This window comes from Clinocottus analis, unplaced genomic scaffold (genome assembly GCF_023055335.1).
Source record: "Clinocottus analis isolate CAN_PGR_092001 unplaced genomic scaffold, fCliAna1.0.p SCAF_19, whole genome shotgun sequence".
NCBI lineage: Eukaryota > Metazoa > Chordata > Actinopteri > Perciformes > Cottidae > Clinocottus > Clinocottus analis.
Genome location: NW_027175920.1, coordinates 16,430,804 through 16,447,689, shown reverse-complemented (window position 1 = coordinate 16,447,689; position 16,886 = coordinate 16,430,804). Strand labels below are relative to the sequence as shown.

The 16,886-nt window shown below is 49.2% G+C and overlaps 2 protein-coding genes across 9 annotated transcripts in view; one reads left to right on the top strand and one right to left on the bottom strand.

The window, feature by feature from the left end:
- Positions 1 to 1,254: 1,254 nt before the first annotated feature.
- Positions 1,255 to 2,013, top strand: LOC137789748 (uncharacterized). Its single transcript, XM_068583515.1, has one exon. It carries the CDS (start codon positions 1,255 to 1,257, stop codon positions 2,011 to 2,013), a length of 759 nt encoding a protein of 252 aa, XP_068439616.1.
- Positions 2,014 to 2,189: 176 nt separating this feature from the next.
- The window catches only part of dnah9 (dynein, axonemal, heavy chain 9), a 114,986-nt gene continuing 100,289 nt past the window's right edge, over positions 2,190 to 16,886 (bottom strand). For all 8 annotated transcript variants that reach the window (XM_068583601.1, XM_068583603.1, XM_068583602.1 and 5 more), the window contains 8 exons: positions 15,713 to 15,940; positions 13,295 to 13,486; positions 12,963 to 13,154; positions 10,787 to 10,957; positions 8,783 to 8,965; positions 4,853 to 5,106; positions 4,633 to 4,768; positions 2,190 to 2,547 (listed from right to left, as the gene is read on the bottom strand). In XM_068583601.1, coding sequence (XP_068439702.1) covers positions 2,320 to 2,547; positions 4,633 to 4,768; positions 4,853 to 5,106; positions 8,783 to 8,965; positions 10,787 to 10,957; positions 12,963 to 13,154; positions 13,295 to 13,486; positions 15,713 to 15,940 — 1,584 coding nt within the window. In that variant the 3' untranslated portion in view covers positions 2,190 to 2,319. The remainder of the gene's footprint in view (positions 2,548 to 4,632; positions 4,769 to 4,852; positions 5,107 to 8,782; positions 8,966 to 10,786; positions 10,958 to 12,962; positions 13,155 to 13,294; positions 13,487 to 15,712; positions 15,941 to 16,886) is intronic.

The following is a 16,886-nucleotide window of genomic DNA, read 5'->3' as shown; positions in this document are numbered from 1 at the left end:
GAGGAGAGAGGAAAGGAGGGAAGAGGAAAGGAGGGAAAAGGAAAAGAGGAAAGGAGGGAAGAGGAAAGGAGGGAAGAGGAAAGGATAGAAGAGGAAAGGAGGGAAGAGGAAAGGAGGGAAGAGGAAAGGAGGAGAGAGGAAAGGAGGGAAGAGGAAAGGAGGAGAGAGGAAAGGAGGGAAGAGGAAAGGAGGAGAGAGGAAAGGAGGAGAGAGGAAAGGAGGGAAGAGGAAAGGAGGAGAGAGATGGTCCAAAGACATAGAGATGAGGCGGGACCGACTGCAGGTTGGAATATTATAACATGGGATATATCACAGAGTATATGAAAGTACATCCAAACTCACAAATTAATAATGTTTAATAATGTTGCATAATGAATGTTAAATACGTTGTTTTAAAAAATACTGCATTTGATCAATTGATAAATCATTAGCATTGAAAGAAAAACGTATTTATTCTTAATCAGTTACTGTTAACTGTGATATTCAGAATCATATATTATGTTTATTAATCATATGTACTATTGTAAGACATGTGACGTCTGATTGAACTCTCCTTTGTTTGAACTGACACACACATGTGTCCTGACAGTCATGAGAGGGATCTCTATGTCTCACAGTGTTACCACATGACCATGCCCACCGAGAGACGTCATGACATGTTGACAGTTCAAGTATTTAAGGACGTCTCTCTGCTCGGTCACACAGCAGTGCAACAAATAGTTGTGCTGATGAATGATTTCAGCACACGATGGAGGGACATTGTTCTAACAATGTGTCCTTAAACCCGGATGATTATCATTAAAAACATGGATGTGTGGTTGTTAATGTTGCATGCAGTGTGTTGCTCATTGCCAACAATGTGCAGAGCTCTTCTGGTTGTGGTGATTCTCCTTCTTCTGCACGAGGTGCAGTCTAAGGCTACAACCTGTCCATGAAAGGATCTCTACATGCTTACAAATGATGAGTCCAGGTGCTAAGAGTACAGCATTGGATCCATTTGGGCAAGCTGTCGAATACAAAGCTCTAACTAGTCTCTAGTCTCACTCATGTTATCGTCTTGAGAAATATTTTAATGCCACGAGTTGTATTCCATCTTCTTATGGAAAAGGAGGGCGCTACTTACCTCCACGTCATCGTCATAAATGAGTTCCATCAGGGTGAGAAGTTCTCCCATCCAGATGTGCAGGCCTCGGCACGTCCATTGTGGTTTGTATTCATTCCATCAAATATCACAGTGGTGGTTGTGAGACAAAAATGGCGTCCAACCCCCACACCCCGCCCCCTTCATTCCACACCCCGCCCCCTTCATTCCACACCCCGCCCCCTTCATTCCACACCCCGCCCCCTTCATTCCACACCCCGTCCCCTTCATTCCACACCCCGCCCCCTTCATTCCACACCCCGCCCCCTTCATTCCACACCCCGCCCCCCTTCATTCCACACCCCGCCCCCTTCGTTCCACACCCCGCCCCCTTCATTCCACACCCCGCCCCCCTTCATTCCACACCCCGCCCCCTTCATTCCACACCCCGCCCCTTCATTCCACACCCCACCCCCTTCGTTCCACACCCCACCCCTTTTATCCACACCCCGCCCCCTTCGTTCCACACCCCGCCCCCTTCATTCCACACCCCGCCCCCTTCATTCCACACCCCACCCCTTTTATCCACACCCCGCCCCCTTCGTTCCACACCCCACCCCTTTTGTCCACACCCCGCCCCCTTCGTTCCACACCCCACCCCTTCGTTCCACACCCCGCCCCCTTCATTCCACACCCCGCCCCCTTCGTTCCACACCCTGCCCCCTTCATTCCACACCCCGCCCCTTCATTCCACACCCCGCCCCTTCATTCCACACCCCACCCCTTTTATCCACACCCCGCCCCCTTCATTCCACACCCCACCCCTTTTATCCACACCCCGCCCCCTTCATTCCACACTCCGCCCCCTTTCATCCCACCCCCCACATACCCCTACACACCTGCACCACAGAAGCCATTCTAGCGTCTTCTAGCATCTTCTAGCATCTTCTAGCGTCTTGTGGTGCCTTCAAACTCTCTTTGATATATGAAGTTGCAGTGGTTATTTCTTCTTAGCGTAGCATTAGCACAAAGACATGCTATTGGTTAGTAAAGAAAATAGTTAACTGGATTGAATTAAGAATGCATTTTTATTTCTTATAAACTCACATTTTCATTTGCAAAGGACTGCTGCATTATTTCTTCTTTCAAAAGTGGCATTGTCTCACTTTTAAGCATTGAGTCCAGGGGAACAGAACCCGTGACCCTGTTGGCACCGTGACCCTCACCATCACCTCCTGCTACACCTGCAGGAGCAGAGCCACTCCAGCTAGAGTCCACTTGGAGGGATGTTCTTTGGTCTTCAGGTTGAAGGTCCAGACGTAGGTGGGTCCCCTCTGGCGGGTCTTATAGACCGGACACTGGTACACATGCCTGCTGTCCTGTTTGTCCACAGGAATGGCCCTGATGAAGAGCACCGGCACGGCCGGGGTCAGCTCCTTCAGGCGGGCCTCCACCATCATGCCGGTCTGGAAGAGAAACACGTTTGGAGAAGGCAGGAGGGGGAGGAGGGAGAGTGTGAGAGTGTGTGTGTGTGTGTGTGTGTGTGTGTGTGTGTGTGTGGTCGTCCCGACTGTACTTGCCTCTGAGGCAGTATTAAAGAATGTTCTTTGGTTAAAAAGAAGTCGATGTCTGACACAAACATAACACAATACTGTGTTCCCCTTGAAAAGTGCTGAAAGTCAGCAGAGTTTGAGTGGAAGTCAAGCTGCCCTGCCTAAGAACACACTCTCTACACACTCTGTCTCATTAATTAATCCTCTACACTTAGTGGCTGACAAACACAGGTTTCACCATGCATGCACAGACTCTCAGGAATGAATGTAAATCCTGATGACTTTGGAAAGCACCAAGGACAAAGCCCTAATTGCCTCTACGCTCACTATAAAACTTTAAAGAGCTCTTAAACAGCAATAACTTTATGTCCGTTGGGGTAAATATAAATGATGGTATCTTAAAGCACACTGAGCTTCATATACACCAGATTAACACCATCTATTATTATTATTATTATTATATGACAACATACTGAGAAAATAAACTTTTATTACAAAGATGGAGTATGCCTCAGCGTTATTGGTGTCGCTTCATGAACACACAAGTGTGTCGTGTCTCATGTTTCACCAACACACTGTGTGTTCATCACAGTCTCCAGATGTCTGAGAGAAGCTTCAGTCATACAGCATGCTCCATCCTGCTCCACCATGCTCCATCCTGCTCCACCATAATACACCATGCTCCATCATAATACACCATGCTCCATCCTGCTCCACCATAATACACCATGCTCCATCCTGCTCCACCATAATACACCATGCTCCATCCTGCTCCATCATAATACACCATGCTCCATCCTGCTCCATCCTGCTCCACCATGCTCCATCATAATACACCATGCTCCATCCTGCTCCATCATAATACACCATGCTCCATCCTGCTCCATCATAATACACCATGCTCCATCCTGCTCCACCATAATACACCATGCTCCATCCTGCTCCACCATGCTCCATCATAATACACCATGCTCCATCCTGCTCCATCATAATACACAATGCTCCACCATGCCCTGGCCTGTACTCATGCTCACAAATGAGGAGGAGAAGGAGAAAGGAGGAGGTGAAGCGAGGTGAAGAGAGGTGGAGAAGATAGGAGGAGGGAGGTGGTGAAGAGAGGAGAGAGGAGGAGAAGGTGAAGAGAGGAGAGAGGAGGAGGAGGTGAAGCGAGGTGAAGAGAGGAGGAGGTGAAGGAGGAGGTGAAGCGAGGTAGAGAGAGAAGAAGTGTAGAGAGGAGGAGGAGGGAGGTGGAGGAGAGAGGAGAAGGTGAAGAGAGGAGGAGGAGTTGTTGGAAGACGTCTTTCTACGTCTCTAACTTCAATGAAGAAGAGCTGCTCCTCTAAAGTGTTCAAGTGCACACTCTGCACATTCTGTAATGAAGAAGACCACAGAGAGCTGCTGCATGTAGAGCAAGATAGAGCTGCTGCATGTAGAGCAAGATAGAGCTGCTGCATGTAGAGCAAGATAGAGCTGCTGCATGTAGAGCAAGATAGAGCTGCTGCATGTAGAGCAAGATAGAGCTGCTGCACGTAGAGCAGAGAGAGCTGCTGCACGTAGAGCAGAGAGATAAAGCTGCTGCACGTAGAGCAGAGAGATAGAGCTGCTGCATGTAGAGCAGAGAGATAGAGCTGCTGCATGTAGAGCAGAGATATATAGAGCTGCTGAATGTAGAGCAGAGAGATAGAGCTGCTGCATGTACAGGAGAGATGGAGCCCTGGAAGATCTGTGCTGAGCGACGCAGAGCAGATCATGAAGCACAGGGGGCGTGGAGGCCCTCAGGGGTCAAACACTAGTTACTTTACTCAGGTGAAAGAAGCATTTAGCTTTTAGCAGCTTTTAGCTCGCCCTGTGTTCAGGAGTTAGTCTGTCGTCCATCAAAACAAGTACATTTCTGTGTAAGTCAAGTGTGCTGCTTTGTATTTAGTTCATCTTCCGCAGAGACGAGGCTCAGCTCGTCCGGCAGTCAGCTACTCAAAGCATCAGTAGTGACTGGTGTACCTGTGTGTCCCAGCGGGCGCCCTCCATGTACAGCCCGTGTACGTAGGCCCCTTCACGGGGCGCTAGAGAGATGTCCTCACGGCTCTTCTTGGTGACGTCACACTGCAGACACATCCGGTCCAGAGGCCACTCGTTCCTGTCAATCAAACACAGGATGTGTCACACCAAGTGGCTCCCGTCACGCCCACACTGTCGATGTGCTCACGTGGAACCAGCCCACCTCCTCGCCGTGGCCTGCATGATGGCTGTGAGGAAGGACTGTGGGTTGAAGAAGCCAGCGAGCCACACCACAGAGGGTAACACGAAGTCCGCCGACCAGGCCTCCAGCTCCTTGATCCGGGCCAGCAGGTCGGTGAACCACAGGGTCAGGCCGGACATGGAGGGGTACGCACGTTTGGTCCAACTGTCCGGCACCGTGTCCAGGAAGATGGCGTTCTGGAGGCTCTCCATCTCAGTGGTCATGGTCAACTCCCCCTGAAGGAAAGGGGCACTTTCACTTTACAACTGAAACCATCCATCCTGCAGTCAAACATCCCTATCCAAGCAATCCAACAGTCTCTTGTTAATATTTGTTATTGCGAAAGGAAGAACAACCAGATCCATCAGTGATGCTCCTCCAGGCCCGGGTCACACCAGGACGTGATACCGAGAGTTACACCCATGTGTCTTTGTGTTAAAGCTTAGCCAATCACCACGACCCATGCAGGGCAGATTGATGAGCACAAAGCTAAGCTAATGGTAGCCCGAAGCTAAGCTAATGGTAGCACATGCATTCCAGCAATTCGTTGCGTCAAAGGGTCGACAAAGTGAAATGATCTTCATGGATTTATTTTAGGGATGCTGAGCAATAACCAAACTTCAAACATTTATAAGCATTGCACACACACACACACACACACACACACACACACACACACAGTCCTTCATCCACTGATACTGGAGCTGATGTATTGCTGATGTGTAGATACTCATATTTTATATGTATATTATAATTTCATAATAATTTGTTATGATGCCGATAAGGTCGGTACATGCATCACCAAGGCTAACATCTGATAGCGCTTACATAATCCCCTACAAAGACCAACTATGATTATATTTGCAGGTACACTGGTCAACATGACTGTTGTACCACATGACTCAGTCGGCCTCGTTCCTCTGGACAGCGAGTCTGAGTCGTGACGACAGACTGACAAACAGAATCAAATATTAACTGTGCTCATCTGTTATTTAATAAATCAATGTACAGGTGGACTTTTAACCATGGAGTAATTACAGCATATGGTCTTCAATAGAAGACACAAGACAACACGAGGAAGCCAGGAGCCGTCTGCACGAGGAAGACAACACCTCCTCCTCACACAGTTACACATGTGAAGGTCATCAGAGGGACTTCTACCTCTTCAGCATGTCATGACCTCTTGAAACAGGATGGGAGGAAGCACCCAGATGTTAGCGCAGCGTCTCTTCTGCAGGTTTTAAATGGTTTTAATGAAACAAAAAATAACTCAAAAAGTAGCTCCGTCTAGAACTAGCACAACCGGGCCGCGACCCGGCTTCACCTCCGTCAGGGAGCAGCGACGCCTCTCTTCTCTCGTCGCATCCCTCCTCTGCTCCCTTCCCCTACTTTTGTAAACCTCGCTGATGAGTGATCAGGATCAGGTGAGTCTCCTCCCACACCTGATCCTGATGCTCCTCCAACGCGAGGAGGAGCCTTCTGGCTGGAATGTAGACGCCTGCAGCAACGCTTCCCTCAGGCCTCCACAGCTGATTAGTTCAAAATAAAAGTAGTAGTGGTGGTAGTGGTAGTAGTGGTAGTGGTAATGGTAGTAGTGGTAGTGGTGGTAGTAGTAATAGTAGTGGTAGTGGCAGTGGTGGTAGTAGTGGTGGTAGTGGTATTGGTAGTAGTGGTAATGGTGGTAGTAGTAGTGGTAATGGTAGTAGTGGTAGTGGTGGTAGTGGTAATAGTAGTGGTAGTGGCAGTGGTGGTAGTAGTGGTAGTAGTGGCAGTGGTAGTGGTGGTAGTTGTAGTGGTGGTAGTGGTATTGGTAGTAGTGGTAATAGTAGTGGTAGTGGCAGTGGTGGTAGTAGTGGTGGTATTGGTAGTAGTGGTAATGGTGGTAGTAGTAGTGGCAGTGGTGGTGGTAGTGGTGGTAGTAGTGGTAATGGTAGTAGTGGTAATGGTGGTAGTGGTAATAGTAGTGGTAGTGGCAGTGGTGGTAGTAGTAGTAGTGGTAGTGGTGGTAGTAATGGTAGTAGTGGTGGTGGTGGTAGTAGTAGTAGTGGTAGTGGTGGTAGTAGTGGTAATGGTAGTGGTAGTAGTGGTGGTAGTAGTGGTAGTAGTGGAAATGGTAGTAGTGGTGGTAATGGTAGTAGTGGTAATGGTGGTAGTGGTAGTAGTGGTGGTAATGGTAGTAGTGGTAGTGGTAATGGTAGTAGTAGTGGTAGTAGTGGTGCTAATGGTAGTAGTGGTAATGGTGGTAGTAGTGGTGGTAGTGGTAGTAGTGGTAGTAATGGTAGTAGTGGTGGTAGTGGCAGTGGTGGTAGTTGTAGTGGTGGTAGTGGTAGTAGTGGTAGTTGTAGTGGTGGTAGTAGTAGTGGTAGTGGTGGTAGTTGTAGTGGTGGTAGTGGTAGTAGTGGTAGTTGTAGTGGTGGTAGTAGTAGTGGTGGTAGTGGTAGCGGTGGTAGTAATGGTAGTAGTGGTGTTAATGGTGGTAGTGGTAGTGGTGGTGGTAATGGTAGTAGTGGTAATGGTGGTGGTAGTGGTAGCGGTGGTAGTAGTGGTGGTAGTTGTAGTGGTGGTAGTAGTGGTGGTAGTTGTAGTGGTGGTAGTGGTAGTAGTGGTGGTAGTGGTAGTGGTGGTAGTTGTAGTGGTGGTAGTAGTAGTGGTAGTAGTGGTAGTGGTGGTAGTTGTAGTGGTGGTAGTGGTAGTAGTGGTAGTTGTAGTGGTGGTAGTGGTAGTAGTGGTGGTAGTGGTAGCGGTGGTAGTAATGGTAGTAGTGGTGTTAATGGTGGTAGTGGTAGTGGTAGCGGTGGTAGTGGTAATGGTAGTACTGCCAGTGGTAGTGGTACTAGTACCTCTCTTTGGACTATTAGTATATAAATGTGACGGTCCCGTGACGCACACATTCATGCGTGCATATGCAATGTGCAGTGAAGAGCGTGAGCGTCAGAGCTCTGTGTGGCTGGCTACAGAACAGTCACCTTTGAGTCTGCTCAACACGTTTTATTGAGGGGAACCAACAGCCGCCTGTCAGCCTCTGGTGGACGACATGACCACATATGGGAAGGGTACACATTTAGATCTGACATATCAGGAGGCGTGAACCCGTCGTGAGGGAACGTCATGCTTGAACAGAGCAACGAGAGTGACTATTGGACGTCCAGCGGCAACATGGCAGCAGCTGTTCCTCTGCCACCAAATGGCTGTGAATGAAATGATCAAACAACTGTGCATTGTTTTAAATTCAATAATGAATGAGAGTTTCTGAGATCGCGGTGAGGATGAAACATTTTGAAGTAAACTTTGCTATGATTAGAACGATTATGAGTGTTTATAGTTTACTATTCCACAAATGATAACCTTGGGTAAATTGTTAGCTGTCACAACTGACCAGGATCAGCTTTAATGGCCATGTAAAGTTGCACATACACAGAATTTGACGCTAGTGTCACTTTGCTTTTCGTACTTATATACAATAAGTATAAAAAAGACAAAAGCAAAGACATTAAGAAAACTGAAAAAAACAGTGAACAGTGCAGATGCAGGTGTCTGATTAATTGTTCAATTGTTCATCAGACTGACAGTGGGAAGAAGCTGTTCCTGTGTCTGCTGCTTTTGGCGTACAGTGATCTGATATTAGCTCATGTACACTTTGATATACTCAGCTGTATGCAAGCGGTGGAAGAAGTACTACTCCAGGAGAATGTAAAAATACTCCATCACAAGTAAAGGTCCAGCCCGTCCAGGCGCAGACGTACTATCAGCTGAACAGTTGAAGCTGCTGGAAGTGGAGCGAGCTTGAACTACTTGATGACAGTTGGTGTATCCAGCGGTGGCTCTCAGAGGAAGGAACACAGAAACAACACACATACGCTGCATCCATTTGAATTCTTCTTGAGACTCTTCTCTGGTGGGCCGTCTCCTCACCTTGAGTCCCAGGCTGAGCTCGCAGAGCGAGCGTCTGATCTCCTGTGTGAGGAGGTTCATGCGCTCACACTCTTGCAGCGCCACCACCTGGTAGGGAGTCCTCTCCTCCGCCTTGCCCAGCAGCTCGGCCATGTTGAACCCCTCCGGGAGCTTCTCCAGGATCTCCTCCAGCACGGCACGCACCTGATAATGTCAGAGCCAGTGAGAGGGTGAGGGAGGGAGTGAGGGAGTCAGTGAGTCAGTGAATTACTGGGTCAGTGAGTCAGTCGATGAGTCTGTAAGTAAATGAGTCAGTGAGTCATTGAGTCAGTGAGTGAATTATCAATACAACATGTAGTTTGGTCCATCTCACATTTACAGTTCAAGACACTGAGGAGCAGAAGTAAAAGAGATCAGAGTTATCTGTGTCAGATAAACTCAGTGGTGCATTGATGACAGCCTCAGAGTGTGTTACAGTTTGAAATAGACAGTTCCATAAATATTCATGAAGATATATTTTGCAAGGCAGCTCTTTGTTTTCAATAACAGTCTAATCCCTCCAGAAAATCAATGCTCACATCATATTTTGGAGGGTAAGTGATGAAAGCTAATGCCCGTGTCAAGACTTTCCCAAGGCAACCAGCATTAGCGATCAATCAACGGATTAGGTGCCGAACAAAGGATATGAGGTCATCATATCTATGGATTCTTCTGTTCAAATATCTGCTCTGGCTTTGGCAGCTACTGAGCTCGGTGAATACTAAGTGAGCCGCGCTGGTAAACTGCTCACGGCTGTCATCTGTTAAGACAAGAGAATCCAGAAAGGTCACACATCACGACACATCAATACACACACACACACACACACACACACACACACACACACACACACACACACACACACACACACACACACACCTAACCTACCATGGAAACTTATTGTGAAAAGCCTGTCTTGAGTAATCCTAACTAACGAGCAGTATTAATCTTAACCTGCTAATGAGATCAAGTCTAGTTTCAGAACTGACTCATGACTTTAAAACAGCATTCACAGCCTCAGAGCAGCTAATATGAAACATATAGTATGGAGCATAAGTCTGTCAGCTCAGGTTGTAATCGTTCCATCACAGTCTGAAGGAAGTGATACACAGTACACAATAAGCAGTATCATTTTCTCTAAACTAGTGGTACTTTGTGTATGTGACACGACAGCCTCTGGTGGTTCCTGTCAGAGACAGTTTCTCTCGTTGTATATCAGCGGCTAACGGCTAACGTTGGTCACTGAGTATTTATTTCATAAAACATCAGCCTTCATGTGAACATCAGAGCAGGGGTCAGTGTGCAGTGGAGCGTCGCGCTGGTGCCGAGCTCAGACTGAACGGCACCAGGTCAAAGTGTCCTCAGCTGGTGCTCAGTGGGTTTCATTGGCCTCATCTTCACCATTGGCCTCATCTTCACTACAGCCGCCGTGATCCTGCAGAGCAGCGATCCAGCTGATGGTGGTCAAAGTTTAAAAAGCCTGTAACATGAGTCACATGGTGCTGCTTGTTTAAAGGAAACATACATCCCTTTTTAACAAAGCGAACGCAGACCACCACAACCTTTATTTGTGAGGTTATAAAAGACACTGACTCCATTGAGGGAGTGTGCGAGGCGGCTCTCTCTGATAGAACATTTGCTTCAGCTTTTACCCTGAAACAAGCTTCAGGTCAGAGCTGGACCAGAAACTATGGAAACAGACCAACGTCTCCAGAGTTATTACTGGTCCTTTTTCAACGTGTGAGGCCCGTAACATGGCGCAGGACCAGAGACCAGGACCAGGCCGGTGGTAGAGTCACCGGGTCAGCCGGGTCAGGACATGACCCCTGACCCGGTGTGAGAGCAGCAGGGCTCAGCCCATCCAGCCGCTCCGGGATGAGCCGGAGCCCTGACTGGGAGAGGAGGCCGAGGTGTTGGCAACACTGGGAGGCGAACCGTGTGTCTGTCCTCGTGCTGTCGGGCTGGTAGAGCAGCTGAGGCACTGACCTTCTCCTCTCGGGTGGTGCCGGCTCCCTCGCCGACTCCTCCGTCCCGGGGCTGCATCTCCAGCACGGTGCGGAAGAGCTTCTCCGAGGTCTGCGTGAGGAAGCCGATCTCAGCGTTGGGATGGAGGCCGTACAGGTAGGGCGACTCGGCGGGGAGGGTCTGGTCTATGCACTGGAGCGCAAGAAGACATGTCAGTGAGGAAAACCTTCAGCGGAAATCTTCACCCAGATTTAGGGATTTTGCTTGAACCTCAAATGCAAAATATTATAGTTTTTTAAGTCAAGTATTTAATCAAGACCTGTTAACCCCTGTGATGGAGAGGCGACAGGTGAACCCAATGCCAGCTGGGAGGAGCTGCAGATGATGCTCATCCCTGTTGCTCACCTGAACAACTCTTAAACTTATGTTTAAATAGATTGTTTTATTAGCAGCATGAAGATTTACAACTGCAATAACTTCTGGACAGAAGAGAAAAGCCTGTTTATTGCTCAGATGTTTCTGCTAATGTTCTGCTGATGAAGGACAAGAATGAAAGAACCTGCAGGAGGAGATGTTTCTGGGTGAGATTCAAACACACAGGATCAATTGACAGACTGTTAATGACCATAACAGGAAGGCATTTTCCATCTGCTGGTCCATAATGAATATCAATATGCTTTTAAGTTAGTGCAGATGAAAGTGGGAGCTCCAGTGAAAAAAGCTCCTCTTTGTGGGGCACTAACATTCTAGAAACAAGCCTCTAATCATAATGTCCTGATGGAGAATACATTGGCCTTTATTACAGAAACACTTTGTAGTCATCCTGTTTGATCTGCTCTGTACTTGCTGGATAACTTTTGCTGATTGCATACAGCTGGATATTGCAGGAGGAGTAAACTGCTGAGTCAGCTTCCTCCTCCTGCCTCTTCCCTCCTAAACATACTGGACGTTTGCTCCGATGGTCTGAAGGAGGCGATGGACCCCGTGAGCGCCGCTCTCGGCCTGGTCTCCAGCAGCGAGAGCTCGGCGGCGCTGCTGGAGACCGCCTCATGGAGGAGAAGGCTGCGGTCCAGCGGCGCCGCCATGACGGCAGCAGCATCTGAGCATCACCGGGGGAAGGAAACACGAGGGGCGCGGCCCGCCTCTGGACCTCGAGGGAGGAACCTGGACTGTCACGTGTTCTGAACACTGTTCACATTCACGCTGGTTCCAGCGGTCAGAGAATGAAGCTTTAAAACCGTCCAGACCTAAACTGCAATGAGCACGATCAGCTGGGCCGTGCTCACTCATTCATCTTTGAGATTAATATAATAATATATGAATGGTGCAGTGGAGCAGCTGACACAACAATCTACCTCTTTTCTGACGTCATCCTGTCACTCGAGCTCTGTGTTCAGTGGTAAATAACAGTAGCCGGTCGGGCCGGCCCACGTGGGACAGGAGAACTCATATGAGGACTTCCTCCCAGTAGCAGTGGACTCTGTTCCCACAGCGCTGTGCATGTGAGGTCAAGTTAAACTGCTATCTGTGGTGTGTTCTCCTGAAGAGAGAGCATTTGGTTTGGTCAGTTCTTCCTGTCTTTATGTTATAAACTATTATTACTTCATTGCACCGACGCGATCCTGGAGCCGACCCGGAGAGGGAAGAAGTCCTGGTTGCTGGTTCATCAGAGGGATGCAACCAGCTGAGGCTGCAGACAGCTCCATGAGAGAAGTGAGACGCAACCAGAACATTCAAGTGGGACTGCTGTTGTTGGGCCCAAGGCATGCTGGGAAAGGCTGGCCCGCTTACTGCAGAGCTACTGATGTAATGTCCCCATGTTGGTGGAGCATGGACATGATTATGTTGTGTTGTGTTCCTCTCAGCTGCAGGGACTCAGGAGGAAGTATCAGCACAACCCTGCACACTGCCGCTGCTCGTGGAAAGGTACTCTGTGTCTTTTTATTGGGCACCGACGTCACTTTTACGCACACATTGTCAAAAAAAGTGACTTAAAGACACTCAGGCCCATAAAACTGAACTGAGACGCACACCTGCACAGAGCAGACGTCTCCATGGGAGCTCCTCTGATGTGTGAGACAGAGAAACACATGTGATGCACTGGGCGTCTGGACGTGGGCGTCTGCTCTCCTGCTTGCTATAGTTCTAATTGACTTTTCATGTATTTGCATTTCCTTGTGAGCTGCTCTCCTCTCACCTTGTGGTAGCCGTTGTAGTCCATGTTTCCAGGCAAGAGGAAGCCAGGCGCGAGGTGCAGCTCTCCCTCCATCATCTCCGGCTTGATAAACTCCTCCAGGTAGGTCCGACAGAGGCGGCGGTCCCAGTCGTCCGTGATGTGGCCCCCGTACATGATCTCGCCGAACAGGTAGCGCAGGTCATCATACGGCACCTGTGATGAGAGGGAGGTTGCTGCTGTGCTGCAGAGAGGCTTGTGGTGTTCAGCTGATGTGTTCAGCTTCCAATTAAGATCACAAATGGTGGTCTTTGCCATATAATGCTAAGGAATCAAATCAAAAGAGAAAGATCTACCTTGGGATTGGCCTCCAAGTAGTTGTAGAGGACATTGACAGAAATGGTGAGGTCTCCGGTGTTGAACGGGTAAGATCTGTTCCAGCCCTGAGGACCAAACTTCCTCCTCTCCGCCACCACGGCGTGGAAGTAGCACAGGGCGAACAAGATGCTCTTGAACTCGTTCTCGCGCGCACACATCTCCAGCGTGTCCTGGAACACAAAAAGCCTCCTGAACTGTCCGGCTGCGTTACCTGAGGCCTGCAGGAGATGTGACGGCTTTTATTGACTCAAATCCCCGAAGCGGACGAACAGACAGACGATGAGACGACTCGATGGCGAGAAGGCCGACTATGAGATTCCCTTTTAATTGTCACGAGTTGTCAGGCGCGTTCAGCCTGCAACTGTCTGCTGGGCTCGTTATGCCAGACGAGCAAAAAAAACATAAATGGATGTAACTGGCAACATAATCTCTGGGGAGAGACGCCAAGAACCCCTCTGGAAAGAGAAGGCCACTCTGTGTGTCACGGTCATGCCACAGTGAAGACCCGCAGCCTGCTGCAGAGCCCTGGGGAGACCATGCACCCGCACTCCAGTACAGTGAACACACACACACACACACACACACACACACACACACACACCCTTTCAGAGGGTTAGTTAATATTCTGCATGGCACTCCTCTGCTCAACCCAGCTGAAAGAGATGCAGCCTCCCTATTCATGACCTGTGGACTGGAGAGAAAAGCATCCAGTGAGACTGCTGAGGAGAGCCACACACACACACACACACACACACACACACGCACGCACACGCACGCACGCACACACACACGCATACACACGCACGCACGCACGCACGCACACACACACACACACACGCACGCACGCACGCACACGCACGCACGCACACACACACGCATACACACGCACGCACACACACACGCACACGCACGCACACGCACGCACGCACGCATACGCACGCACACGCACGCACACACACACGCACGCACACACACGCATACACACACACACGCACGCACGCATACGCACGCACACGCACACGCACGCACACACACACACACACACACACACACACACACACGCACACACGTACACGCACACACGCACACTGTGAAACATCCCTCGGTATCTCTGAACTGACGGATGTGAAAGATTAGCATGGGGATATGCATTAGTCTGAATTAGCAGAAGAAATGGTACGATATGATGAACTGAACGATCGGTTTCAGCAAACAGGGAGTTGCAAATCCTTTCCAGCTTATTTCACACAACATTGTAGAAATGTCCTCTGAGTGAAACCAGACTTTAACCCCGTCCTACGTCTTCTGGGGGAAATCAGCAGCGAGCTGTTTGCGTCTCGGTGAAAAGGTCGAGAGGGAACAAAGTGCCATTCCTCTGGCTTAGCGCTGGCTTTAGCCACGCGGGTGGGCCATTACAGAGAGTTAAGCCTAGCATTGATTAGCTTTCACTGCGTACACATGACTGGAATACCGGCCCGTCCTTACCTCAGCGGACCTCTCTGTGCGGCCGCAGGAGGCGGGGCTCACCGGCACGCAGCGCTTATCAGGCAGATAGACATCAGCACACTAAGAATCGTGGAAATGGACCGGGAGGAAGCACTCAGGTAACGTTGCAAGAAGATGCATTGGCAGCGAAGCGTCGGGTAATGGGAGCGCTCCGATAGAGAGGACTGATAAGAGCGAGGCCGCTGCAGCACTGATCCTTCTGACGACATGCAGCGTCCGGCAGGCCGAGCTCAGTCCTCCTGTGAGGCAGCGACCACGCGGCGTGACGGCGCCACATCGCTCCTCCGTGGGTTAGAGGCCATTCCACATGAGTAAAAGGTGACTCTCCACAGCTGCTCGCTCCGATATTCATGCAAATTGCCAACAAGATGAGAAATCTGGAGTGATAATTGCCACGTGTTGCCTCGACTGCCACTCATGGCGAGCATGAAAACAAGTCCTTCAAGTCGCCAGCCCTCTCGTATTAAAGATGCATGAAATGGGCACTTTAAGTGCTAATGGAAGCACTTCTTAGAAACACTGCATCTTCAGATGGGACCTCGTGCTTCTCTCCTGGGTGTAACTCAAGAGTCAAATTAATAAAATGATCCCTGATATGTCAACCAACCCTCCACCGAGGTCTATCCAATCAAACTGCATTACGATGAAGACTGAAAGGGTTTTATAAGGAAATACTCGCGATAAGGAAGTAGTAATGTCCTTCAGTGGGACCTTTCAGACTGCCATTAAGATACGTGCTACATGCAATGTGAAGAAGGGACTGGTGGGCAGCATGGTGAAGTTGCATCTGTCTGAGTCGAGGCTCTTTTTAAAGCTGCATTAATTATGAACGGACGTAGTCGGCCAGGTGGTGGCGGCTGCGCTCGTGACCTGGAGGCGTGACATGGTACCTGGGTGAAGTTGTCCAGGGCCTTGTGCAGGTTGGCGTGCATGCCGGTCGGCGGTTCATTGGTGATCTTGATGGAGTTCTCCAGGATGCCCTGTGGGATGATGTGGCCCTCGGGGCTGGAGGACGGCTCTGCACTGACAAACACCCGGAAGTTCTCGTGGCTTCCTTCAGCGTGGCGCTCCAGAAGTTTCTCCAGAGAACCCAGCCAGCGAGCCACCAAGTGGATGTTCTACAGGGACAGGACCAGCAAGCAAAGGGTTAAAAGGGGAAATAGCCAGCTATCGGTAGGCGACAGGCAAAATGAATCCTGAGAATGTTGAATATCTGTGAAAGTCTGGGCTTTAATGGATAACACATAATAGCTTAATACGGTACTTGATGCTGGGATCGCCCATATCATTTATGTTTGTAATGACAACTAGCAAAAAGGAGCAATTAAAATGTTGCATATTCTTCTCTCTTCACTTTGACTTTGATGTGCCACCAAATTAAAAGCTACATAGCACTTGAAAGCCGTTTCTGGGCGGCTGGCGTTAAGCGTCGCTCTCTGGTGGAACTTTCTGCACATTCGTCTCTGGGCAGCGGAGCTGACTTGTACCGTCACACAAGCATGGATGAGCTCAATTTTCCATCTCAACTGTCCCGACACGTACGGGATATCCTGTGAATGATAAGGACTCGCCCCCCCCCCCCCCTCCCAGCATGCAGCACTGCCCATTCCTTCAATCTAATTACAGCACTAATAACTCCAGTCATTAATTCATAAGCCTCTTTAATTTCTCATTTCCCTTTGCTCTCTGTATTTAATCTTCCTCATGACGGCTGAAGCGAGCCTTCGTTTCCAGCGACGGGACATGTCAGGGAGAGGATCGGCAATTTTTGAGAAAGTCATTGAAAAAAAGAAAAAGAGGAGAGAAAAGTTTTTCTCTGTGTGAGACGTCGGAAGAAGAAAGTTACTTTGCATCTTTACGCCTGAGAGGATGATGAATGCTTTACAAATTAAAAGTCTCAATTCAACCTGGACAAGCATTCCTCTTGGCAGGAAAATAAAGAGACAGAGAGAGAGAAGTGTAATGAAAGCATTTATCCTGTGGCTGAGAGAGAGAGAGAGAGAGAGAGAGAGAGAGAGAGAGAGAGAGAGAGAGAGAGAGAGAGAGAGAGACAGAGAGAGAGAG